The sequence below is a fragment of the Oreochromis aureus genome, linkage group 11 (assembly GCF_013358895.1).
Source record: "Oreochromis aureus strain Israel breed Guangdong linkage group 11, ZZ_aureus, whole genome shotgun sequence".
Classification (NCBI taxonomy): Eukaryota; Metazoa; Chordata; class Actinopteri; order Cichliformes; family Cichlidae; genus Oreochromis; species Oreochromis aureus.
This window is the reverse complement of record NC_052952.1, coordinates 4162832-4189624: the sequence shown is the minus strand read 5'-3', so window position 1 is coordinate 4189624 and position 26793 is coordinate 4162832. Positions and strand designations below refer to the sequence as shown.

At 39.4% G+C, this 26793-nt stretch overlaps 2 protein-coding genes across 6 annotated transcripts in view; one reads left to right on the top strand and one right to left on the bottom strand.

Moving 5' to 3' along the window:
* The window catches only part of ano10a (anoctamin 10a), a 46102-nt gene extending 34836 nt beyond the window's left edge, over positions 1-11266 (bottom strand). Inside the window, exons 1-6 of one of the 2 annotated variants that reach the window (XM_039619575.1) lie at positions 11150-11266; positions 3687-3742; positions 2425-2580; positions 2149-2346; positions 1630-1764; positions 69-188 (exon numbers count right to left, since the gene is read on the bottom strand). In XM_039619575.1, coding sequence (XP_039475509.1) covers positions 69-188; positions 1630-1764; positions 2149-2346; positions 2425-2560 — 589 coding nt within the window. In that variant the 5' untranslated portion in view covers positions 2561-2580; positions 3687-3742; positions 11150-11266. The remainder of the gene's footprint in view (positions 1-68; positions 189-1629; positions 1765-2148; positions 2347-2424; positions 2581-3686; positions 3743-11149) is intronic. The other variant, XM_039619576.1, reaches the window with a different exon arrangement.
* A 93-nt stretch (positions 11267-11359) lies between these two features.
* On the top strand, positions 11360-26484 carry abhd5a (abhydrolase domain containing 5a). 4 transcript variants are annotated; one of them, XM_031751533.2, is made up of 9 exons: positions 11360-11438; positions 12097-12177; positions 15128-15213; positions 16631-17006; positions 20943-21097; positions 21682-21793; positions 21957-22143; positions 22521-22588; positions 25540-26484. In XM_031751533.2, exons 1-8 carry the CDS (start codon positions 11407-11409, stop codon positions 22572-22574), a joined length of 1083 nt encoding a protein of 360 aa, XP_031607393.1. In that variant the 5' UTR covers positions 11360-11406; the 3' UTR covers positions 22575-22588; positions 25540-26484. The 4 variants fall into 4 exon arrangements, with proteins under 4 accessions (XP_031607393.1, XP_039475611.1, XP_031607392.1 ...); XM_039619677.1 differs by lacking the exon at positions 25540-26484 and adding an exon at positions 22706-22910; XM_031751532.1 differs by lacking the exon at positions 22521-22588.
* Positions 26485-26793: the final 309 nt, after the last annotated feature.

Genomic DNA, 26793 nt, shown 5'->3' with positions numbered 1-26793 from the left:
CTGTTCATTTTAATCACACAATGTATTCAAGAGTGACCATGAAAAATAATGGCACAAGATGCACTTACCCAGAGGCTGAAGGGACAACTTCACTTTTTTATACCAGGAAAAAGAAAGCCTCTTGAGTTCTTCTTTTTCATGCAGAGGAAACATCTGGATTAAGATCCCTTTGGAGAGCAGTCTGCGAACTAAGATGCAAGTAAAGAAAACAACAAAAAACAGCATGTTACTTTCTGTCTCACCCCTCACCCCCACCCCCCGCTCTAGTCACGTACAGTGATGATAAAACAGGAAGTTTTTACTCAAACTTGTGAATTATTTGGAAGGTATTCCACATGAAAACCTTCTGGCTGCATTTCCATCCTTCACTTGCGTTTTTCTGAACTCACTTTCCCAACTAAATAAACATGCAGCTTCATTTTGTAAAACAAGGGCAGGCTTACAATAGCTGGGAGCCGGCCCATTCCACACAATACAATAATGACTATAGCAATAATTACTATTGTCCAATATGCAGCAGTTAAATATGAGCACATGAAAGCACTATCATTTCATCTGCCATTTTTTGAGTGCATCATTTGTCAAAAAATAATTACATTCTATTTTAACACGATTTGTCAAATACAAGCATTGAATAGAGGCACCCTATCTTCAATGCAAGTTCATTGGTTCCTTATCTCACTTTGGGACTATTTCACTGCATTTGCATATTTATTGTTTCCATACTGAAGACAGACGAAGGGAGAGGGTTGCAGAGGCAGCAGGGTGGGAAGAGGACACAGTCTACAGTCTGCTACCATTACTACTACAGGAATCTCTAAATCAACCGTAAGCAAGTGTGGATGTACCACAGGAGAGGCTCAAACAGACAAATCCGTCACAAGCTAAAACTGAGAAAAAAAAAATAGGAGTGAAATTATCTAATCTGTGTATCAGCTAATAAAAACATACTCTGCTGTGGCTAATGTTGTTATAAACAGGTTCTAACAAATGTCTTTCTGATAGTTTTATGATTAAATGCTGAGTGTATATTTAACTAAGGTTGAGGAGTGATAAATCATTTAGCCCTGACTAAACCATGATTTACACAATGTGTTCTCTTTGTGCATCAAACAGACCAAAGTGAAAACAGTCAAGTCTCTAAGTTGAGAAGCTGGACCTGTATTCCTATACAAATGAAATGACTGATCAATTATCAAAATGTTTATCTGTAAGCAACAGAATGAAAAACAGTTTAGGGGAAGGGGACAAGCATAAAATTGGCCACAGTACCAAAACCCTGTATAATAATACACTGCCATGTTTTACTCACATCACCTGTGTGTGGTTTTACTGCTGTGGTTGATCAGTTTCCCAGTTTTATTCTGGGATGTCTGCACATGCTAATTTAGTACAGTTTCCTGGAATTTCAGCTGTTAAATTCAGCAGTGCTGTGAAGTACCGGCAATCTGTCCAGCATGTACCCTGCCCCACCACCTTCAGCCGGATAAGCAACAAAGAATATGCATGAAAAAAAGAACTAGATGAGACCGTTTTCTTTTGTCTTCCTGTGAGTGAAATACACAACATCAGCAAACTGATCACTGCAAAGCTCATTTGAAACAGACTGAGACATGAACACAGACTCACTGATAGATTTCCCAGGGTAGAGCTTGGCATGACTGTATCCTGGAACATTAGTCTCCTCTTTGGCCCGCAGCGTGTCCAGCTCATGCTTGATAACATACTGACACTCAGCCATACTGAGGAAGCTGTCTCCATCCCCTGAAGAGACGGAACACAAACACAGTGCCATTCACAACAAGGGCATGTTTTCACAGGCTGTTACAGTGACGCCACTCATTTCAGACAGAGTATGTGAGCGGTGATGAGACTCAGGGGCAGTGCTCAGATTGATTTGTGTTGAAGATGAATCAAATGATGCATTAAATGCCCCTTATTTATGCAAGTCTGCACAGAGCTGACTTAACAAGGAGGCTGATAAATATGGTAGTGATACGGGTTACCTCTGACTGCGATTTAAGGTTTCTGAAAACCAGCTAACACAAAGAAAGCCTGGCTGTGTTAAACTGCAAGGCTGCAAGTTAACAATAACAATAAGATGCTAGTCTAAAGCATACGTATTCACAAACTAAACAGCAGACTTGCCTTTAAAATCTTTGAAGTTGTGTTTGCTGGCAAAGGTGAAGGCCCTCATGGACCCATCAGTACACTCCTTAAAGAGCCCCAGATCCTCTGCACCACAGAGCAGCCTCTGCATGGAGGCCCCCACCAAAAACATGTTGGGGTTTTCCTTCTCCTTCACCCCGATTCCAGGTCCCAACTGCTCCACCAGCAGCTCAGCACCTGGAAGAAATTACAGGATGAATAATAACACGTCAAACAAGGGAAGATGATTCGAGGGGCGCAGATGATCTTCCACACCTCCATTCTGTTGCCGGTCTCTTATCCTGCTCAGCAGCCAGGTGATGGCCTCCTCCTTGGTGTCTGAGGCCAGCTCCAGCACCACCAGAGGAGCAAACCTGGAGCCACTGCTGTCTACTGACGACTCCTGCAGCATCGTCCCTCCTCCCAGGAAACCTGCATGACAGAAATGAAAACAAATACATTGCTGTTGTCCTGATTTCCTTGAGTCCCAAGTGTGAAATACAGCACAGACTGCTGTAGAACAAGCTTTGCTTTGAACAACCAAAAGTAATTATTGTTATTGCCAATAAACGGAAACACTGCTATCTGCTAGAAAGGCCTGTTTGTCACTATCATCTTCAATTTCAGTGTACTGCAAGACTGGCAGGGCAAGCTGAGCTCGTGCTAGGCCTAATCATCAGGAGTTTCTGTATTTTTACAACTCTTTTTAACTTAGTAACTCTGGTAATATCCATCCATCCTCTTCTACTTATCCTTGTCAGGGTCGTGGTGGGGGGGGCTAGAGCCTATCACAGCTGTCGTAGGGCGAGAGGCGAGGTACACCTTGGACAGGTCATCAGTCTGTCACAAAGTTAACTTATAGACACAGACAGCTATACACACCCACATTCTCTTGTAATATCATAGAAAAAAAACCTATCCAGTAATATAGATGAAATAAAAATTGCCATTAACATCATGTATGCCATCATACATGATGACAATTTTTCTTTAGGCACTCGCAGTAGAAGTATTATGGTATTTTTCTTTCTTAAGTCAAGTTGAATACAATAACAAAGTCTGTCTTGGGCTCCCAGTTTCATCCTATTCACAGACTCCTAGAATTCCTGCTGTGTGGTACAACAAATTCAAAATGTCTTTACATGACTGTAATGTAATGTGTGAAATGACATCTTGGCCCAAAACAGGTAAAGAAATGACAGATAAAGTCACAATGTTCATTGAACAGGTTTACACAAGGTGTGTCAAAGCTACCCCTCCCTAGTCTGAACAGGGACCTCCCTGCAATAACTGTACTGTACCCACAGTATGGTGGAATCCGTACTGTGGGTCTGCTGCAGGTCAGCTCATGTATGAACTGTAAGGAGAGACAGACCCAGAGTACCGACAGAAACAGCTGAGACTGCTGTACCCAGAAAGGGAGGAGCCTGTGTGTTAAAGAAAGCCCTGACATGCTGACTGCTACTCCTTCCGTACTTCTGTGTTCGTGTGTGTGTGTGTGTGTGTGTGTGTGTCGTTCGGGCCAGCACAACACTCACCCAAATCTCTGTATGAAGCGGCAGTGTTCCAGGCTCGGGCCGGGAACCGTGATCATCTATTGTGAACAGTAAGAAAAGAGAAGAGTGTGTGGAGTTTGAAGCGTGCTGCACCCGGTGTTCCACGTCACAGAGTAGCACTGTCAGCTGTCACACCCACCTCTGCCCCACTCCTGCTGTAGGGACGGATCAGCGGTTTGTTTTTTTTTTGTTTTTGTTTTTCCACTGAAGCTAATTTAGGAGCTCTCTGTGGTGGTCCTCAAAGTAAATAAATAAATAAATACATGGGTAGTTTTTTAAACTGCCATTTTTTTTAAAATTTCTATTGCAGTCAACTTGTAACACTATCACTTCCTGTAAAAGAGTTAGGAAAGGTTGAAGATTTTATAAAGCACCTAGAGGTGACTGCTGTGATTTCACGCTTTATAAATAAAACTGAAGGGAACTGAATAATTTGCTGACACATTTCATCCAAACCAAACAAAAGACGGACACAGCCACGTGACATCGCATCCAGAAGTGACCCGACTACAGGAAAGGGTGGAGTGCTAAGCTATCTGGTATTAGCAAGCTGCATTCGTAAAGTGAGGGGCACAGGTTCTCATTTCAGCCAATTAGTGCTGAGCAACATACTGATGAAAGTGAAAGTAAAAGTGAAGCACGAACACGTCTCACTCACACAATAACCCATAATATTAATCAAATAATCCATTAAAATTGCTCCGATACGCATAACCACAGCCTAGCTCCGCCTACCGGTGTCCCAAACACCTGTCAGTCACAGCAGCCACACCTCTAACTATTCTTATCATCTAGGCAGATGAGTTATCAAAGACTAAATATTTTTTCCAGTGCTGTGGGGCGTTTTAACATGGAAGTCTATGGAGACGGACTCAACATCCAAATTAGATTTTCTTATTTATTATGCACAAATTTTAGCCTAGTGGCAGTGTTTGAGCACATGTGAGAGTAACAGTGAGAGTGAGAGTACTAAAATTATATATGATTCATGCTCTGAGCGCCACACATATTCAAATTTTTATTAAAGAATATGTAGCGCTGAAAAAAGTGATCAGAAGCCCTGAAATGTCATCTACAACAGGGTTCAATTAAAATTTGCAGTTCAGTTAGAGGAAATTACAGACAGAAACAACTGTGATAATCCTCCTTTCTGACACTTAGAATGACTAAAATTTGGACTTAATTTTAGTCATTAAAAAGTGGACTTAATGTTTTATTCAATATGAGCCGAAATTAGTCACTAGGCCCACAAAGTTATCAAGAAACTGTTGAGCAATGCTAGGCGTGAGCGCTGCGCTCCTATTTCTATAGCCAGGGGTGCACATAAGTGGCCGGCAGGTGCGCATTCGCTGTCAAAATAAAAGACGCGCACAAGATAAGAAGTTGCAACGCGCGTTTGCGTACATAAGATTTTCTGGAGGAGGACAGACATTTGTTTAGAACTCTTAAAGATGTCAAACAAGCAAGCTCCTTTAAGCAGTTACTTTGGTGTTCCTCCACCTCCAAAGAAATGTCAGAAGGAGTCCGAACCCCGAAAGAAGCGCGTATTCTCGGAAAAGTGGTTGCAGGAGGTGAGCTGGCTTCAAACAAATGATAAACGCACAAAGATGTGGTGCAGAATATGCCGTCAAAATCCCACTCTAGCGGACAAAAACAGTGCCTTTTATAAGTACGCAAACACGCGTTGCAACTTCTTATCTGGTGCGCGTCTTTTATTTTGACAGCGCATGCGCACCTGGGGGCCATTTATGTGCAGCCCGTCTATAGCAACGAGAGGCACACAGGTGTCGCCCTCTAGTGCCCATTAAAAAGAATTACAGTATAAGATATTTCCACAGACCCAGAAGCTATGTCCACCTTTTATACAATTTATGGGTATCTTAACCATATGTTGGATTATAATAATTACAATAATCTGTTGGGTTATGGAAGATGGATGTGGTGACTGTGATATCAGCCATATCAGTTTGCTCTTGGAAGTCCCAGCTGAAGGTTAAACTTCACTATGATTTCAGATGGGGTTTTACCTTAAGATATTTTTTACTGTCTACTCTACTGCTGTATGTACTGTGTGCACACACACATGCAGTCCTACCAATGCTGTCACACTATTTGAATGATTTGATAGAACAAAGGGATGTAAGAATAAAGCACATATACACGCTAATAATGTTAAATATAACCATTTGTCAGTGCTCAGAACAGGTACCCTAACCACGTGCTATATTATTTTTAGCCTATGTATTGTCTCCAGAGTTTCAAGTATTACCAGTTTTACAGGTAACAGTTGAACTTTCCATTGATCTCTCACGCCTCCAGTTTTGTTAAAAAGAAAAACAGCCTTTGTATATTTCATTAATGCATGCTTTGTGTGTGTGATCAATCACATAATTTCCACTATCCTTGCCCACGCCTGTGCAGCTTTAAGTGACAACACCTGTGTGGGTGTGCAGTCTTTAATGAGTGTGGTTTAAAACTCAAATCCCATAGCTTGTTGAGTTGACTTTGGATATCTTTCTGTTAGGGATTATAATCAGTAACTGGTTTCATTTTATTTAATGAAGGTGTGGTTTATTAACGAACACTGAAACAAGTTACACAACAAATCTTCATGCTTCATCCTGACTATTGAGTTGGCAACTTTGGATATCTTTCTAGGGTTAGTATATATATATATAATCAGTATATATATATATATATATTCATATATATATTATATAATATATATATAGTTAACTATATATATATAAGGTGGCATATATATTATTTCTATATATTATATATATATATATATATATTTACTATATATATATATATATCTATATACATATATATATATAACACTGATAACATTATATCTGCAGTTACACAATATATATATATATATATATATATATATATATATATATATATATATATATATATATATATATATATAATATTCATGCTTCATCCTGATATATATCAGATATTTATACATATAATAAATGGCAACATATATATGTATATATATATATATATATACATATATATATATATATATACATATTTATATATATATATATATTAGGGTATGAGTATAATATATATATATATATATATATATATATATATATATATATATATATATATATATATATATATATATATATATATATATATATATATATGTGTATATATATATATATATACAGTAATATACATTTCACATTCCGTAGCTTCTTTGTTCTCATGTGTTTTAATTAGGAGGTCAAAGACAGCAATCGCTATGACTGCAAGAATCTGTTTTAGTTCTGTAGTCTTGCTCCCACTTTTGTTTGAATACTGGTGTCTGTCAGGAAGATTACACAAAAACCACTAAAAAAAGATCACATTTTGGTCAACTTGTTGAAGAGATTAAACACAGTTATAACATATAGGAATATGCATGTAACTCTTCTTTACATGTATTACAAACATAGACTGTATAAAATATGGACGTAGCCATTGTGACATCACAGACTGTGTACTCCGTTATGAAGCCGGGAGGTAAGTGTTTTCCATCTCCATCTTGGTGTTGTGAAACAGAATGTATGTGACTAGGTAGGCATAGGCTGTGTCCCAATTCAGGGTCTGCACGCTTGAAGTACGCATTTTAAGTGCGATTACGTCACCGCCACACAACGACGGCTGTCCCAATTCGAAGTGTACTTCAAATGCATACTCCAAATGCGCCGTCGATTTCCCCAAATATCAAGCGTGGTCCGGTGCACGCTTCGTGGTCCCATATATCCCACAATTCATAGCGCGGCGGTGGGTGTGGATAATTTTGCCGCAAAATACGGCAGAAGGGAGCGGCCGGAGAGTGAACTGTCAAAAGTAAGTACTGTATATGATGTCACTTATTTATGTGCGAATGTTTAATAACAAAGAACATTAAAACATTACTGTTGGCCACACGTCAGCAAAGTTGTGTGACATTAGTGATGTTTGTACTTTCAGCGTTAACTTGGTTTTAAACCTCTACTTATATTGACTATACATACACACATATATATAGTTGACCTTATCTTACAGAGAATGTGTGCGTAATTAAAGTCAGTCATATATCCACAAACACAAGCTGAATGTCAATGAATGCTCCTCGGTTTGCAGTCCTGAATATCACGGCACAAGCAGGATTCACTGCACTGTTAATGTTAGCTATGTTATATTGCTGCCTCTGTTCGGTGGTGTCGAGCCAAAAGGACTTTAACGTGTGTTTGAACAAGGACAGTTCACTCATTAAGCTGAAAGAAAGATGTTAATGAACAAGTCCACTGTACCATCTGGGAACTCTTCTTGTTTAGCACTCGTAATAACACAAACACTAAATCCTCCTTCTCTTGTGCTGTTTTGTAGCAGTGTATACACCTGAGACTGTTACCTGTCTGTCTGTCCTGCACTCTCTCTTTCTTTCTCTCTGATTGTGTAATAAAAGTATGAACATGTATTTATAAGTTACACTTGTGTTTGAATCCTGCATCTTATCACACATTTGATTTCCATGTGTGACAACTGCAAGTGTCCAGAGTGAGGACAGACTGAGGGACCCACTGCTGCACATCATCTGTGAGGCTTTGCACCCCTGATGATCCACCAGGACAAACTCAGCAGTGTGTGAGGAAGAGGAGGAGGAAGAGCCAGCAGCAGCTGACAGATGGAGAGAATAGACAGACTGTTCCCTGTTTGTGAAGGACTGCTAGAAAAGTTTAAAATAACTAATTGTCTGTCCTGAATCAGTCTTATTAGGTAATGTTCAAATAATTTTATCATTCCAGTGTTTTCAGTGTGGGAGAAAGTACTCAGGGCCTTCAAGTTAAACACTATGAAAGGCAGAAACAAGTTTAATCAGAAACCTAAAGTATGTATCAGCAGCAGAATGGACCTAAAAATAAATGTTTGTTTCAGTTCTATGAAGCTTTGAGTATTTTGGATTAGTAGTACTGCTGTGTTTGTTGCATCATATTGCTGTAATTGTTTATATGCTTTATATATTCTAGGGTAAGTTGATCTATAGTGTTACATCATATTCTATAAGGATGTTATGTGTTTGTATACTTTCTGCCCAGTTTGACCCATTTAGCAGAAGTCAGCCTGTTTAAGGCTCTGATATCTATTCTGTATAACTTAAAGCAGTTATGACATGGCATGATTTTCTCACCCAATAAAGGGATATTTAATATATCAGTCTACTCTTCATTCTATCAGAAACAGTTATCACAGCTCGTACATTTTCCTTTTACATGTATGTAATGCATGTAAATGTAATTAATGTTAAACGAACAAATGACTCTTATTCATAGTACATCTAAATATAAGCTGTCAACAATCATGTCTTTAGTGAAGATTTCCTGTGGTCTCAGCCTCAGATACTCAACTAATCAGTGTGTGTGTCATGACATAAATGAATGACCATACATAAACATTTTCTCCTTCATTTTAGTGTCAAACAACATTGCTAATTGTTATTTACTGTAATCTTAAAATGTTTCAGTCGAAATGAAGCCCAACAATCATGTTTTACAGTATCATGGTCTGTTAGGCAACCAAAGTGATGTCATGACAAAATGAATGACCAACAAGACATGTCCCATTTCAAACAATGCCTCTAACGTTTCCGTTAGTATCTTGTACTAGGCAACTTATAGTACGCACCTAGACCGTAGTACGCGTAGTCCGCACTTCGTACACTTATAGTACGCACCGTACGTAGTACGCGACGCCTGAATTGGGCAGACCCAGCCTTAGACTAGAAGGATTCAGAGGTAACAGGGATCGCCCCCTGGTGGCCATTAGAAAAAAAAATGCAGGTTTGCCCCGGACCTAAATATATACATTTTGAGAAATTACGGGAAAATTAACAACTCCAGTACCGTGCAAAAGTCTTGATTCAACCCTGATTTCTTTGTATTTTGGTTACAAAAAGTTTATTGTTACTTTAAAGTGGTTTTGAGAAATAGTTCTCCAGCCACTAAAGGTTTTTAAAAGTTTTTCTTTGTAAACACATATTTATTTGATTTTGTATTCATAAATATCCAACACTTTAAACACCTTAAACATATGGCAGTAAGAAAGCAATAAAACCACAAGAAACCCAAAAAACGAAAACAAATAATTTTTAAAGAAAAGTGAAGACCCCCCCAAAAAAAAGCAACAAACAAAAAACAACAACAACAACAACAACAACAAAAGAACAAAACAGGAAAAAAACAAAATAAACATGGTACTTTAAAAGTTTTTCTTTGGACATCAACTGCTCTTCACTAATACTTACAGTCCATGTATGTGCGTCATTAAAACATTTAGGGAAACTGGACAGATGAGAGCAAAAGTAGTAGTGACAGACCACCCCCCAAAAAATGTATCAATACCAGACAATAAAAACCAACAAAGACCCAGGACTTTCAGTTTGATCCAGCTACGGTTCACTGAAACCATCTGAAACAGTCTCAGTGGAAGCATGGAAGAAGCCGTTGTTTAGTAAATGAAACAGAGAGAAAAGGCTGAGGTATGCCAACATACACAAGAACTGGACTGAAAACCAGTGGAGTGAAAAATCCACATTTGAAGTTTTTTGGTTCATTTTTTTTTCAATATGTAAAGAAAAGGTCAGAATCAAAGTACAACAGTGACTAACTACAGCCACGTGGAAAACACAGTGGAGGCATGGTGGTGTTGAAGATCCTGTCAAAACTGGTAGAATTATGAATGCAGAAAAGATTTGTCCATCTGGAGAGCTTCTGATTGATAGCAGCTAAATATTTAATTGTGGCAATGATCCCAAAAACACTGTGAATGCAGTAAAGGCATACCTTGATGGAAACAAATATAATGGAACACATCCATCCATCATGGATTGGCCTCCTTGGAGCCCAAATCTCAGCGTTATTCATCTTCACAGAAAACGGAATGAAAGGCAAACACCCTTCAAGAAGCCTGTTTCTGAAGACCACTTAAATAAATAACAAAGCAAGCAGCCTCAGAGAGTTCAGCTGTGTGGAAAAATAAATGTTGTCATACCCAATATTGACTTTTAAGTCTGTATACTGTGCTTCTGATTATGTTTGCACATAAATCACACCTCATTCGCCTAGCACAATCTAAACGATGTGTGGCTCAAGACTTTTGCACAACACTGTAAATTAAACTTTTTTCTACATGTATCTTTATGCTGCAGGTTACATGTGCATGAGTACCTATCCCCATTAAAGATAAGACCTGAAAAATATCAGCTCAGCAAGATAAATGAGTTTAAAGACTGTTGAGAACATTCCTAATGACTTGCAGGATGATTCACCGTAAGAACGGAACCGAAGAGCTGAACAGCACCAGCAGCTGTCCGCGCAAGCTCAACACTCTTGTGTTACTTTTAAATACCCGAGTAATGTAAAACAAGGAACACAAAACGGAGTTTAAATACTTACCAAAACCCACTTCCCCGATCAGCAGCAATGTTTAGGCATAACAGACACGGCAGTTCCGCAATCTCTTCCTGGGTGCGTTTGTTTTTCTTACTAGGAAGAAACGAAGCGGAGATAGGTGGATCCACAGTAGGAATAAAGCAGGAATATCGCCCCCCCCCTCGTCTCAGTCAGCTGACGCTATAAATGAAATGCACACAAGCTCGGCAGCTACGTCAGACCCACGTGACTGAGAGACGCGTCTCGGGGACTGTCACGCTATGGCTGAGCAAGCGGTGATCGAGAACAGAGGGTGAGTATTTCTATTAACCTATCACATTCCCCGGTCTGCCAGAGTATGTATATCCACGGTAATGTTCCTTTATTATTTAACAGACAGTAAGTGTTATTGGAGTAGCGACACTGTGCACTTTTCCTGAAAATGCCCGAGTGTTGTTGTCGACCGTCCCTCAGAAAGTTAGACAGCTGTTAGAGAGAGGCACCACTTGGGTCAAGGTAAACCTGCCCCCCCCCCCCTCATTAGTTAATTGCTGGCTTTTCGTAAAGTCGACCGTAGTAAATGAGAGTGCTCGAAGACTGCAGAAGGTCGTTGAAAACACTCGCCGGTGCTTTGAAGATATTGTCGGTGTGGTCCACAGAAGTAAAATAACGCTTTTATTGCAAAGCCGCTGGACTGCCATGTTTGTTTTGCCTCAGAGATAGTAGAGCAAATTGGAAAACCGGTTTTAAACAAGAGTTTTGCAGTGGCGCGAATATTTTTATATTCATGTGCATAAAAAGGTCTCCGAAAATGCACAAAAAACTTGATAAAACTATAAACAGTTTTTTAAGTGTTATAATAAATGCGTGATAATTTAAATAATGGAGATGATAGTCTTGCTGTCACGCGTTGTCATCGGCCAGTCCCTGTCCTTTGCCCTCATGCGCTTACTCTTTTATTATATCTCCAGGGTCATTCATAGAATGCTGTCTACTGTTGGTGTTCCCAGTCTGGCCAGCAGTGTGTGGGGCTATGTGGATAAAACAATAAGGTAATACTATGAGCATCCACACACAGACACAGGTGTGACACTCTTTTACACAAATATCCACCTCCACTCAGACATTAGCTTTCATTATTGTAGCCTCACTTTGTTTGTTTGTATGTGTCACTGTGCAGGTCCAGTTTCCTTTCAGCTGGGTGATTTTCATGAGACTTTGTAGAGTAATGGAATGTAAGCAAAGGGAGAACTAAACTTAAACTTTTTGTGACTCTTTAACTTACCTTTCACAATAACACACAGGGTGTCTCCTGCATTTTGATAACCCTGGCAAACTCACGGGTTTATCAAGTAATTGCGTCTCCAACAATTGAGTCTAACACATGTATGTTAACAGGCTGAGAGTAAATGGTTGTTTATCAGTGCAGAGCAATATAAATGAGCAGCAACACCCCGATTAACAAAAACCTGTTCAAAAGGCATTGAAATTTACAGTGGCTTGCAAAAGTATTCGGCCCCCTTGAACTTTCCCACATTTTGTCACATTACAGCTACAAACATGAATCAATTTTATTGGAATTCCACGTGAAAGACCAATACAAAGTGGTGTACACGTGAGAAGTGGAACGAAAATCATACATGATTCCAAACATTTTTACAAAAAATAACTGCAAAGTGGGTGTGCGTAATTATTCAGCCCCTTTGGTCTGAGTGCAGTCAGTTGCCCATAGACATTGCCTGATGAGTGCTAATGACTAAATAGTGCACCTGTGTGTAATCTAATGTCAGTACAAATACAGCTGCTCTGTGACGGCCTCAGAGGTTGCCTAAGAGAATATTGGGAACAACAACACCATGAAGTCCAAAGAACACACCAGACAAGTCAGGGATAAAGTTATTGAGAAATTTAAAGCAGGCTTAGGCTACAAAAAGATTTCCCAAGCCTTGAACATCCCATGGAGGACTGTTCAGGCGATCATTCAGAAATGGAAGGAGTATGGCACAACTGTAAACTTACCAAGACAAGGCCGTCCACCTAAACTCACAGGCCGAACAAGGAGAGCGCTGATCAGAAATGCAGCCAAGAGGCCCATGGTGACTCTGGACGAGCTGCAGAGATCTACAGCTCAGGTGGGGGAATCTGTCCATAGGACAACTATTAGTCGTGCACTGCACAAAGTTGGCCTTTATGGAAGAGTGGCAAGAAGAAAGCCATTGTTAACAGAAAACCGTTTGCAGTTTGCCACAAGCCATGTGGGGGACACAGCAAACATGTGGAAGAAGGTGCTCTGGTCAGATGAGACCAAAATGGAACTTTTTGGCCTAAATGCAAAACGCTATGTGTGGTGGAAAACTAACACTGCACATCACTCTGAACACACCATCCCCACTGTCAAATATGGTGGTGGCAGCATCATGCTCTGGGGGTGCTTCTCTTCAGCAAGGACAGGGAAGCTGGTCAGAGTTGATGGGAAGATGGATGGAGCCAAATACAGGGCAATCTTGGAAGAAAACCTCTTGGAGTCTGCAAAAGACTTGAGACTGGGGCCGAGGTTCACCTTCCAGCAGGACAATGACCCTAAACATAAAGCCAGGGCAACAATGGAATGGTTTAAAACAAAACATATCCATGTGTTAGAATGGCCCAGTCAAAGTCCAGATCTAAATCTAATCGAGAATCTGTGGCAAGATCTGAAAACTGCTGTTCACAAACGCTGTCCATCTCATCTGACTGAGCTGGAGCTGTTTTGCAAAGAAGAATGGGCAAGGATTTCAGTCTTTAGATGTGCAAAGCTGGTAGAGACATACCCTAAAAGACTGGCAGCTGTAATTGCAGCAAAAGGTGGTTCTACAAAGTATTGACTCAGGGGGCTGAATAATTACGCACACCCCACTTTGCAGTTATTTATTTGTAAAAAATGTGTGGAATCACATATGATTTTCGTTCCACTTCTCACGTGTACACCACTTTGTATTGGTCTTTCACGTGGAATTCCAATAAAATTGATTCATGTTTGTAGCTGTAATGTGACAAAATGTGGGAAAGTTCAAGGGGGCCGAATACTTTTGCAAGACACTGTACGTTTCCAGACTTGTAGAAGGCATTGAGAGTGGGTTAAAAGTGAAAGTGCAGTTCACAAATCACAGTCATCTCCCTGAGGGGTTCTGCATTATAAGGTGAAGACCCTACAATAATGCAGAGAAAACCCCAACAGCAGCCCAGATGAGAAACACATGCGCATATAGTGTAAATGTGCTTTTATAAGTTAAAAAAAATAATTAAGTACAACTAGTTTTGGCTTGAACCTTCAGGACCTTCCTCGCTGCCTGCTGCTCAAGCATCATGTGTAATGATTTGGAAAAGAAAACAACGGCCATGGGGGGTGGAGGACAGTCTTAAAATGACCATAAGACAAATGAACTCCCCAAACAGTAAAACCTTCATGGGGGGGTGATCAGAGCTGTTAAATTAGACAGATTTTTAAGTCTGTGACTCTAGTTGTGTTTGTTATTAAATCATATTTGGATTATTTATTTTTTACCCAAATTTTGCACTCTGGAAAGGAAACTCCTACAAAAACCTATACCATAAGGCTACAGTCTTATGGTGTATGTTCACACCTTTAAATCACTACATTTTTCACAGCATCTGTGATAAATTCTGATGGCAATTTTGTGTATCAAGCCTGTTTTTTGCTTTCTTAACCTGTTCGTAACCCTGATTGTTTAGCGTGTTGCAAAAAGCAGTCCAAGCGGTAGAAAGATGAGAAATGAGTTAAATGAGGACCATACAGTAAGAGTCTGGTTAGCTAGGAGTCAATGTTCTGTGGTGCAGGTTTGTTATGAATCTTAGCCCTTCGACTGTGAGTACCCCAAAGTAGCATGATGATGGTGGTGGTGGTGGTGGTTGTTATTAATCATTATTATAATGATGAACGTTTGAAATATTAATATAAGGCAAACCATTCATATTCATATTGTGGTGCTTTTGTGTACGTAGGTGGTGCTGGATTCCCAACTGGCTGCCATCGTGGTGTCCAACTTCAAAGAGCCATCTGCAAGCTTCAGAGGAGAAGATGCTGCAGTGTAAGGATTAACTCAGTGTATTTTATTATTATTATTATAATAATAATAATAATAATAATAATAATAATAATAATTAATAATAATAATAATAATTTTTATTATTATTTTTTTTAATTTAAAACCAACTTTTTGTACAGTGTGCAAAAGTAAAAACTCACCCACCTGTGGTCACTCCCTCAAACACAACCTGTTTTGCTTAACAAAACCTGTATCGGCTAGAAATCAAATAGCTTTTTGTAAATATGATTTAAATCTGCAAGCAGCAATGACCAACACCTTAAGACTTTCCTGGGCAAATTTGAGGTTGCTTTTGTCAGTCACCTTAAAACTGTAGCCCAAAGTGCATAACATAACATGACATTTCTTGTTCCAACTAGGTGGTGCAGTGACCACCATCAAATATGACAGGAGAAATGTGTTCAGGGGCGGAGCCTTATCAAATGTGGGAAGTTTGGTCCAGATTGGACAATGTATGTGTAAATAAGAGCAAATTATAATTTCATGGTGACTGGTTGAAGTTCGCCGTGGTGCCACGGCCACACCCTTTGAAGAAAGCTCAAAAGCGTTGCAATTTAATATGGCCCAGGTATGTGGCACTATTGAACCATTTGATACTCTGTACATGAGTAACCAATAAAATATGTACATTTTCAACAGATTTTCACATGTGCAAAATTTCATGAGTTTTTTAGCATCTTTAAGTCCTCAAAAAGGCAATTGATGACGTAAAATAATAATGAACTGAGCAGATACATTGGGCCTTCGCGTGTTTCATGCTAATGACAAAATGTGTCTCAAAGTCTGAGATCACTTGGAAAGTATGTGTCTTATCTAAGACTACAAACAGCTCAGGAAAAAGTAACTCATGACTTTCATTGCTCAAAATTGAAAGGAATATTAGATGTGCAGAGCACTGTTCTACTGTCTGTCTTCCAGAAAATGTCGTGACAACAAGTAGAGAACATTAACCACAGTAGAATAGAACTTATAAATAAAGTGATTGATGATTACAGCTTTGAAAAATCAATAAGAAGTTCAGGGGCTGTTTTCTGTGAATGACTTTAACCCAACTGTGCCTGCAGGATGTTACTAAGGAACCAGTAAATGTGAGAAATCACATTGCTCTTGTTTGAGCTTGTTGCCACATCTCTTCCTCTGTGTAGTAAGAGTAGTGTTTGTTTGTTTGTTTGTTGGTTTGTTGGTTTGTTTGTTTGTTTGTTTGTTGTGTGTTTTTTGTTGTGTGTTTTTTGTTTGTTTTTAAAAAAAAACCTTTCTAGAGAATCTCACTTTTAGTGAAGACACCTGATTGATTCAGTAGTATCAAAAAAGAGATGGTATTTAGATTAATGTGAAATGGAATATTTGACCCATTGTAATGTTCTTGAACTTAAAAGTAATCTTGTGCTTTTCTTTTCAGATGTCAGCGCTGCATTTACTAAAGAGTTCGTTCCCATCTCCAACGACAATCTTCTGTGGACCCTGACTTTTTGCAATGACCATGTTAAAGATAAAACTCCCTTAGTTCTGCTGCATGGCTTCGGCGGCGGGGTGGGCCTGTGGGCCCAGAATCTGGATGATCTCTCCCAGCATCGGCCTGTCTTTGCACTGGACTTACTGGGTTTTGGCCAGAGCAGCAGGCCTGTGTTCTCAACAGATGCAGCAGAAGCAGAGGATCAGTTTGTCGAGTCCATAGAACAGTGGCGGGCCAGTGTGGGTCTGGAGTCTATGATACTTCTTGGCCACAATCTGGGAGGATACCTCGCTGTGTCATACTCCATTAAATACCCAGGCAGGTGGGTGCAGACAATGGGATTTCTCATATCTTACTGTATCATGACCCACACTGTCTGAGACAGAAAGGTGGCAGGTTTGTGTAAAATGTCAGGATCAGAACTGTAGCATAAGCTAAAGTCAGGTTTTAGTCTCTTATTATAATAAAGCAAGTGTTTTAGGCTCTCCATTATAGGAGCTCATCTTTTCTAATGTCCACTGTTGGCTAGCAGCTCCTGTCATCTGCAAGAGTGGCTGAAATGGACAGAGTTAATATTGTGATAATCTTTGCATATCATCTGTAACTATTGTTTCTATCCTGCCTTTTGAGAGTGGTGTGTGAATGTTGGTCTGCAGAAGTGTTTGGGCCTCTTTACACCTGCTGCCTCACAGCAAACAGCAGGCAGATACTGTCAGGGACTGTTATGGAAAATACAGTGGAGCATTTAGCAGGAGCAGCTTTTGGAGACGTGTCAGTGGACACAAGAAAGCTGATTTGTCAACACATCAAATAAGTTTGTGTCATAAAGTCTCATTTTCTGTCCCCAAGAGCAGCTTGTAGGTCAGATCAGCTAAAGAAAGCCATGTGTTACAGCTTAGAGCTCCAGTGAGCAAGTGGGCAGAGTGTTGATTGCTCTATAAAAACCAGAATAATATACATTTGAATAATCCTTTCATCACTGCTGTAAATGGAACAAATGAAGTGGAACCTGCCTAGGAGGAGAAAAAAGCAGAGTCTGCAGTGAACACTGTTCTGAATAATGATTCTGCCCTTTTGCTGTTAACATGATTGTAGCAAAACATGCCAGCATGAGTACAGGTTACAGTTGTAGCGGTGTGCCTTTAGGTGCTGGCAGCCTGTGATAACAGCAGTGTCCTCCAAAACGCTCTCTCCTCCCACTAGACTCTATCTCTCCTGAATCATGTCCTCCTGCTGCAGCTCCAGCTCGGAGCTTCCAGCATGCACCCAGCTCTCCCTAAGCAGCGCCTGATAAAATGTCCTCAATCCCTTATCACCCTTCTTCATCAGTAACACTGAAAATTCCCGCTTCCTGTCTTCTTATTGTTATCTTAGCGGTCCAAATGGTTTTAAGTTATAACTTCAGATGCTCTTGATCAGGGACATGCATTCCCGATCTGTGCACATTGTCCCCCCCACCCTTCTTGGCCTTCATTCATATTGAGAACCACAACAATGTGCTCTCTGTACCAGTACAGAGTCCATTAAGACCATGACATGTCAGATTTAAATGGCTTATAATCACCTGTCAGTTTAGCTTCCAGTTGATTATGAAAATGAAAGTAAACTGCTTCATGGTGTCATGTAAACATCAGCCTAGCTTGATTGTGACCTGTTAGACTTGGTAGCCATAGCTGGTTTTGTTCATATTTCTGCAGCACTAAAAACGGCCATAAAGGATCTACCTGGCTGTGCTGGTTGGGAGATTAAGCAACATGAATTCATCTGGATGTTTAAGAATAAGGTTACACACACGGTCACCATATCTAATCAGCCAAATGAAAACTGTTACCTTAACCTCGATGAACTAGTTACAAAGTCTCAGAGCCAGAAGTAGAATTTCAAGTTTTAAGCATTTTGTAAGAAATTTCTAGCTCCACATTGTTTATTTTTATGCTATACTAGAGCCTTATAAGCATTATTTTATATTAAACTGGTTATTGGTGCATCTCCTCAGGTTCATCATGTCTGAAATGCATTTTAGCTCCCTTCCTCCTTCCTTAAAGTCAGTTTTCTTCTGATACACAGTCCTTGTGAGGTGGAGTCTAAGTTTTCATATTAGGAATATCTGATCTTGGTGACCTCATGAGTCAAAAGTAAAACTCTGAAACTGGGCATTTAGAGCCATCTGAAAGTTTTTGGTCCACAGTACATACTCTAATCTTATTATCTGAGAATTGTTTAGTATGTACATTCACAATGTAACTGTGTATATACGGCAGAAATAAGCAAGAATAGAATGGGTCACCATTAGTAAATTGTAAAAAATACAAAAACAAAACAAAATGCTGTGTCAGAAAAGTTATATTTGGGGGATGTATTTACTTTGTTGATGAAAAGATTATGTCACAGTCACGTCTGTGTAAAAAATAATGCATGCACCAGGACACTGAATGCTTACAGTCATGTGAGAAAATTAGGAAACCCTATTAAATAATCAGCCCTTTGATATGTGAACGGTTCATAATAATTTCCAATCATGATTTTATGTGTTACTGGAAAATAAAGTGACGTAATTGCAATTAAACAACAAAAATGAACATTTTGTGAAACATCAAAAAAAAGATATGAACAAAAATGTTTATTTCAATGGAGAAAAAAGGACACCCTACCCCCTAATAACTAGTGTTGCCTCCTTTGGCTGATATAACTTCAGCGAGACGCCTTTTGTAGCCTTTTACCAGTCTCTGACATTGAAAGTCAGAAGAAAGTTTGCCCCAGTCCTCAATGCAGAATTCTTTCAGCTGTGAGATGTTTGAGGGGTTTCTTGCATGTACAGCCTGTTTCAAGTCACCCCACAGCATCTCAATGGGATTAAGATCAGGGCTTTGACTTGGCCATTCCAGGACTCTCCACTTCTTAGTTTTTAGCCAGTCCTTGGTAGATATTCTGGTATGCTTTGAGTCATTACTGTATACTAGTATTCTATTGTATATCTTATTCCTCTGTTCCTCTGTCTCTCTTGCTGCATTGAGCATGTGTATAACAAAAGAATTTCCCTCGGGATAAATAAAGTTAATCTTATCTTATTGTCATGTTGCAGTGTCCAGTTCTGCTTCAGCTTTAATTTTTTTTAACAGATGGTTTCACATGTTCTTCAAGCACCCTCTGATACACAGTAGAATTCATGATGGATTCTATGATAGTGAGCTGGCCAGGTCCTGCTGCAGCAAAGCATCCCCAAACTAGGATACTGCCACCTCCATGCTTCAGTTGGTATGAGGTTCTTTTCTTGGAAGGCAGTATTTGGTTTATACATGTCTACTGTTCTGGTGTCCAAATAATTCAATTTTAGACTCATCTGTCCAAAGAACATTATTCCAGAAGTTGTGGTCTTTGTCTTTGTCTATGTTTGCTCTGGCAAACTTCAGTCTGGCCTTTAATGTTTTTCTTAGAGAGCAAAGGTTTCCTCCTTGCACACCTCCCATGAAAGTCAAACTTGTGTGGTCTCTTTCTGATAGTAGAGTCATGCACTTTCACAAGGACCGTAGCCAGAGCCTGCTGTAGTTCCCGTGATTACATTTTAGGATTTTGGATGACTTCTTTGAGCGTCTTGCGGTCTGCTCTGGGGTGAATTTGCTTGGACGGCCAGACCTGGGCATGATGGCAGCTGTTTTGAATGTCCTCCACTTGTAAACAATTTTCTGGATGGGGGAATGGCTGATGTCAAATTCTAGATCTTTTTAAATCCCTTACTAGACTAATAAGCCGCCACAATCTTCTTTCTCACTATTTAGATCTCACCATGGCGCTCACTTCAACACTTTAACAGTCAGGAGCACACCAAACTAAATCTGAGGTTTAAATTGGGCAAGGCTCTTTTAAAATGCTGGTTAATGATGTACTGATCATGTGCACCTGACATCATACACCTGTGTTTGATTTTAACCATTTTATGTGGGGGTGTCCTACTTTATTCCTCACCAGAAATTGCATTCTTTTTAAATTACATTTTGCATAGTTTTAAAAAGGCTTTTCTTATTTTTTAATTGTTTAGTTATATTATTTGGATCCCTCAGTATCATTAAAATTGATATTGAATATCCATATGTCCAAATATATTTTAAAATATACAGGCTTTCATAGGGTGTCCTAATTTTCTCACATGACTGTAGCTTGCCTCAAATTCCTGCGAGTCCTTTAGTTGTAGGTCTGTAAGCCATTTATAACTGAAAGAGCAGGTTAACTTTTATTTTTGTTGTTGTCGTCTGGCTTACAGAGTAAAGCACATTGTCCTGGTTGAGCCCTGGGGTTTGCCTGATCATCCGGAGACGACAGAACCAGACCGGCCCATCCCTGTGTGGATCAAAGCCCTTGGTGCCATGTTCAGTCCCTTCAACCCCCTGGCTGGCCTGCGACTGGTAGGACCACTGGGTAAGGTGCTAAAAGACAACGAAGTACCACAGTGCTAAAAGACAACGAAGTACCACAGTGCTAAAAGCAAACCCACAACCGGACTAGCTTAATAATCCCAGGAAAATGTGTCCATGCTGTGGCACACCAAAATATTGGGGGAAAAGCAAAGCTACAACAAAAGTATGAGGAATAGAGATGATATGATAAGCATGTGAAATTCTTTTTTTTTCTTCTTTTTCTTAAATGAGAAGAATGGAAATAAGAGGATGCAATATAATGGCCGAAAACTCTGGAGACAGTAAGCGAAAATGTATGCAGTATGAAACTGGGGGGATAGTTTTATATTAGTTTAATGTTGCAGTATCACAGCTGATGTCCTCTTTGCACATGCAGAAAACTAGGAACTGCTTATTAAAGCAAGTGGTGTGATGAGCACAATTTCATTCAGTGGAGTTTTTTGCTTTGACTTTGAAAGGAATTTAAGCCAAAACCTGAGCTCTCCCCAGTGTGACTAATCATGTAAAATGTAATGAGTACTCCTCATCTCTTAATGGCTACATGCTTGCGTTTGAGACCTCTGTCTCTTCTCTGGTCCCCTGCAGGTCCCACTCTGGTGCAAACACTAAGACCCGACTTCAAGAAAAAGTTCTCCCTCGTGTTCACTGACAACACTGTGCCAGATTACATCTACCACCTGAACGTGCAAAGCCCCAGGTCTGTCTTTCTCTTTTATTAATGCCATTTGTCTCTAAAATGGCCAGGAAAGCAATTTCTTCATCACCTTTTCTGCTCTGATCCACGTTTTACTACCTAGTATTATGTTTTGTCATCTCCATTTTCTGTCATCTGCTCATTGATTATCTTTTCCTTGTCACAGTGGGGAAACTGCTTTTAAGAATATGACTGCGCCATGTGGCTGGGCCAAGAGGCCAATGTTGCAGAGGATTGACCAGCTGCAGTCTGATATCCCCATCACCATCATTTATGGCTCCCGCTCCAGCATAGACAGCATCTCGGGCATCACCCTCAAAGGGATGAGGCCACACGCTCATGTGGACATCATAGTAAGTTGTGTGTAGCTGGATGGACTGATATCCCTTCAAAGTTGTTTTTTTTTTTTTTTGGTTTTTGTTTGTTTGCTTGTTTGTTTGTTTTTCCCTTCCCTCAAAAAACTTAAATTTCACAATACATTTTTAAGGAATAAATTGCCAAAAAACAGTTTTGAAAACAAATTTTTAAAGTGAATTTCCTGGCAGTTCTTTCATTGTTCAGGCTTCAAAAAAAATCCAACTGTCTTTCTGAATTTGGGTTTCAGATCATCAGTGTGATGACATTTTTGTAGACTTTCTAAACTTGGAACTAATTTCTTCACACTTCTTCAAAACCTGCTTTATTGCTAAGATTTATTTATTTTGTATCAAGCTTGATTTTTTTTTTTTAGATCCAGCTGCACAGATCCAACCAACTGCATTTGACGACAACAACTGTTCTGTAGCTCAAAGTGAACTGGTAATCTGTATATAAAATAGTAAAATAATACTTTTTACCTCAGACACACAGCTTGATACTTTAGGTGCTTGATGCTTTAGGCCAATCGGCTCTGAAATGACTCCTCTGCCTCCTCAGATGTGGTCTGACATATATCAAGAGTTTAAACTGCCCCACTGACATCCTGAAATATGTACAAAAGTGGTCGTCACACAGTTCCAACTCCTGGATCAAACCATGAAATTCTCCCTGCTGCTGCCTGCTTGTGAGAACTTGATGAACCCAGAATCTCCATTTCTTTGTTTTCTTGTTTAGAAACATCAGGACCAGTTCATTACGTATGTTTGTTATACTTAAGTTTTTGAGATGGTCAAATTTAAATATTGGACAAAGATGACACAAGTAAACACAAAATGCAGTTTCTAGGTGTCTGTGTAAATAAAACTTGGCTCTGTGTGAAAAAGTGATTTCCTTCCAAACCTAATAACTGGTTGGGCCACGCTTAGCAGCAACAACTGGAATCAATTGTTTGCAAAGATGAGTGGGTCAGAATTCCTTCAGAGCTGTACAAGACTCACCTCCAGTTATCACAGAATTGTAATTCAGCCACACTGGAGGGTTTTTGAGCATGAACCACCTTTTTAAGGTCATGCCGCAGCATCTCAATCAGATTCATGTCAGGAGTTTGACCAAGCCACTCAAATCTCTTCATTTTGTTTTTCTTAAGCCATTCAGAGGTGGACTTGATCGTGTGTTTTGCATCATTGTCCTGCTGCAGAACCCAAGTGTGCAGCTTGAGGTCATGAACACTTCAGTGTTACTTTTTGCACCAGAAGTCTTTGGGATCAGTACTGTTTTTTTGTTTGTTTGTTTTGTTTGTGTGTTTTGTGTTTTGTGGGGGGGTTTTTTTTGTTTGGTGGTTTTTTGTTTTTTTTGTTTTTTTAACTCAGCCATGTCGGCCATTTTTGGGCTGACTCTCTTTCTTATGGTGGAGTCATGAACACTGACCTTAACTGAGCCAAGTGAGGCCTGCAGGTCTTTGGATATTGTTCTGAGGTCTTTTGTGACCTCTTGGATGAGTTGTTGCTGTGCTCTTGGTAATTCTGGTTGGCCAGCCACTTATGTTAAGGTTCACCATTCAATGATTTTGCCATTTGTAGATAATGGATCTCACTGTGGAGACTGTGGAGTCCCACAGCTCTAGAAATGGCTTTATAACATTTTCCAGACTGAGAGCTCAATGACTTTTTCTCATCTGTTCCTGAATTTCCTTGGATCAGGGGATGATGTCTGGCTTTTGAGGACATTTTTGTCTACTCCACTTTGTCAGGTCGTATTAAAGTAATGTCTTGATTGAGAACAGGGGTGGCAGTAATCAGGGTGTGGCTAGAGAAATTGAACTTGACTTTCCAAAGATGTGATACACTACCATTAATTATAATGGGAGGGGGGCGGGGCAATCACTTTTTCACACATGGCCATTTAGGTTTGGATTTTTTTTCCCCTTTATAATAAACACCTTCATTTAGAAACTGCATTTTGTGTTTACTTGTCATCTTTGTCTAATTTTTAAACTTGTTAGATCTGAAATATTTAAATGTGACAAACATGCAAAAAAATGGCAAACACTTTTTTCACACCGATGTATATGTTACATGGCATTTTGGAATTTTGGGTCACTGTTTCGCAGCACATTCTGTGTAATGGCCTTTAGGACTAGGTGAGAGTTGTGGTAAGGGTTTGGCACTTAGGGGAAAAGAATGGGCAGTTGCTTTCATACACCTGTCAAGTCTGAGGAAGACTGGATGAGCAGCTGCCTAGACGGGTGCAAAACAGACACTGAAATATTATGATATGCAAAGAAATTTTCATTAGAACAGACTCGAGACATTTTCACTTCCTAATTCTGTGTTAATGAGTGTAGATTCATGGGGAAAAATGTCCATTTAAAAAAACAAACAAACAAACAAACAAAAAAAACTAGAGGCTGCTGCAAACAAAGAAACAGTCACTGTCTGACCTCTACAACAGAGTATTACGGCCACATTAAATGGGGGAAAAAAAAAAAATTGATAATATATTATTATTGATTGAAAACAAAGTCGAAATTTCAAGTTTAAAGCCTCCCAACCTTTTTTGAGAAAAGTCGAAATGTGGAGATTACAGCTGTTGTTTCAACACACACTGCCACTAACTCAGAGGGTTGCTAGACCCTCTGAGTTAGTGAAATGTTCCTTCAGAATCTGTTTTAGTAACGAGGACAGAAATGATGCCTCTTTAGCACAGAAACGGTGCAGTGATCTGTACATGGATGTTGAAAAGAGTGCAGAAAGCCACTTGGAAGAGTGGATTTGCACAAAATGAACTGGCTGGCTATGGTTACAGCCTCGTGCAATAAAGAGGATGTATGCTGTATCACAAGAGGGCTGATCAATTTGTTTCACTATATAATTTTATTTCATTTATTTTTTTTAATTATAAAAAAATACTACTCCGTAAAAGTTGGAGGTTTTGACTGAACAAAACAAAAAATTTGAGGCTTCATCAAATAAAAATCACTGGACAAAAGACTGATTTGTTGTTTTTGTACATGGGGTTTAGTTTACTTAAGCTTAAAATACATTTGTTTAATGAATTATTTATAAGAAAACCTCTCATTTTAGCAGAGTTCCACAGATTCAGTGCCTTAATTGCATGTGGAGCAATCACGCTTATGTGTATATTGACGCATCAAAGGTACATTTTTCTGCCATGAAGAACCGTGGAACTGACTGTATGGAGGCTTGAAATGAAACTGATTGATGCATGCTTTAAATTTGAATGTTACTTTCCATCTTTGTTTTATGAAGGCTATAAACCGGAGACCCAGCCCTCCTCGTTAAAATCATGACCTCCCTTTATGACATGCCTTTATATAGTTTCCATAATTTTTAATTTGCTGCTTCCCTTCTGATTCTCTTTCCTTCCTGCAGACAATCCGTGGAGCCGGACACTATGTGTATGCCGACCAGCCTGAGGACTTTAACTACAAGGTCTTGGAAGCATGTAACAAACTGGAATGAAAGCGGAGACAAGCTTGAATGTTGAACTCTAGTGGGGGGGAAAAAGGGGGACGGACATCACTCTGTCACACACTGTGGAACCTCAGAATCCCACAAAAATAAGTGTTTGCACATTAAAAATATTGCAAAGTGAACAGTGACCTGGTGTGACTCGTACATGTTGTATCATCTGACCAGTGAGTCAGCTGTATTCTTGGAAACTTGGTGAATGGTAACTCTGAGTTGACATCACTGATCAGGGCCTGTTGGCCTCCATCACATGCTTATTATGCAGCACACAGAATCGTGGCTGTGGCGTCACCTTTTTTTTTTTTTTCCCCCTTGTTATAAAGGTTTTTTTGAACTCTCCCAAATGCAGTAACTTCAGTGTTAAGTGAATGCAGGTGATTATCACCTTTCAATACCATTTATAAACCATTTCATGTAAAAACTATTGAGAGATAAATTATCACATTTTTTTTTTCTATTTCTGTGAGATACTGAGAATGAATATTTTAGCATGCTTATTTCATAAATCCAGTGACAGCTGCAATAATAATGATGAATATTAATATGATCATTTGAGTGATGTCTGACTGAAGCACAACGGGTATTTAGGAGTTACAGTTACAATGTCATGTATTTGGTGTCCCATGCATTGTGTTCAGCCTATGGTTTGTGGTTTTTCCCATTTGATTCTGATACAGATACAAAACCTCGGTATACAGGACCACTGCATCAGCAACAGGAAGAGGTTTTCGATGAATCTGCTTCCAATAATAGCATGTGTCCTCTGTAATGTGCTTTCCTGTCAAACACAAGTGGTCATTTCATCTGCAATAACTGAATATCACCATAAACCCTGTGTTGTACTCCTCCTGTTTTTGACTGCTCTATCTGCACAAGTTAGATATATTTATATAGAAACTAAAGTGGCATCATAGTGTAGTGTTCTGCACATTTGCCTGGCAAACAATCCTGGAAGGAGACAAAAACCTTGTTGGCTTAGCATTAGGAAGGACATCTGGTTTAAATTTAAAAAAAAAAAAAAAAAAAATCTTTCAAATTAAATGTGGAGCTTTCTGTTGTGATGACCTCCTGTGAACAAGGGAGCAGCTGAAAGTAGCTTTATGATAGTCTGTGTTATGGAGCGTGTCATGTAATGCAGGCAGTATAGCCTGGCAG

Coding starts and splice junctions, on each gene's coding strand:
- abhd5a (XM_031751532.1), top strand. CDS start 11,407: ATGGCTGAGCAAGCGGTGATCGAGAACAGAGG. Junction 11,439..12,096: donor GCGGTGATCGAGAACAGAGG/GTGAGTATTTCT, acceptor TTATATCTCCAG/GGTCATTCATAGAATGCTGT. Junction 15,214..16,630: donor AGAGGAGAAGATGCTGCAGT/GTAAGGATTAAC, acceptor TTTTCTTTTCAG/ATGTCAGCGCTGCATTTACT.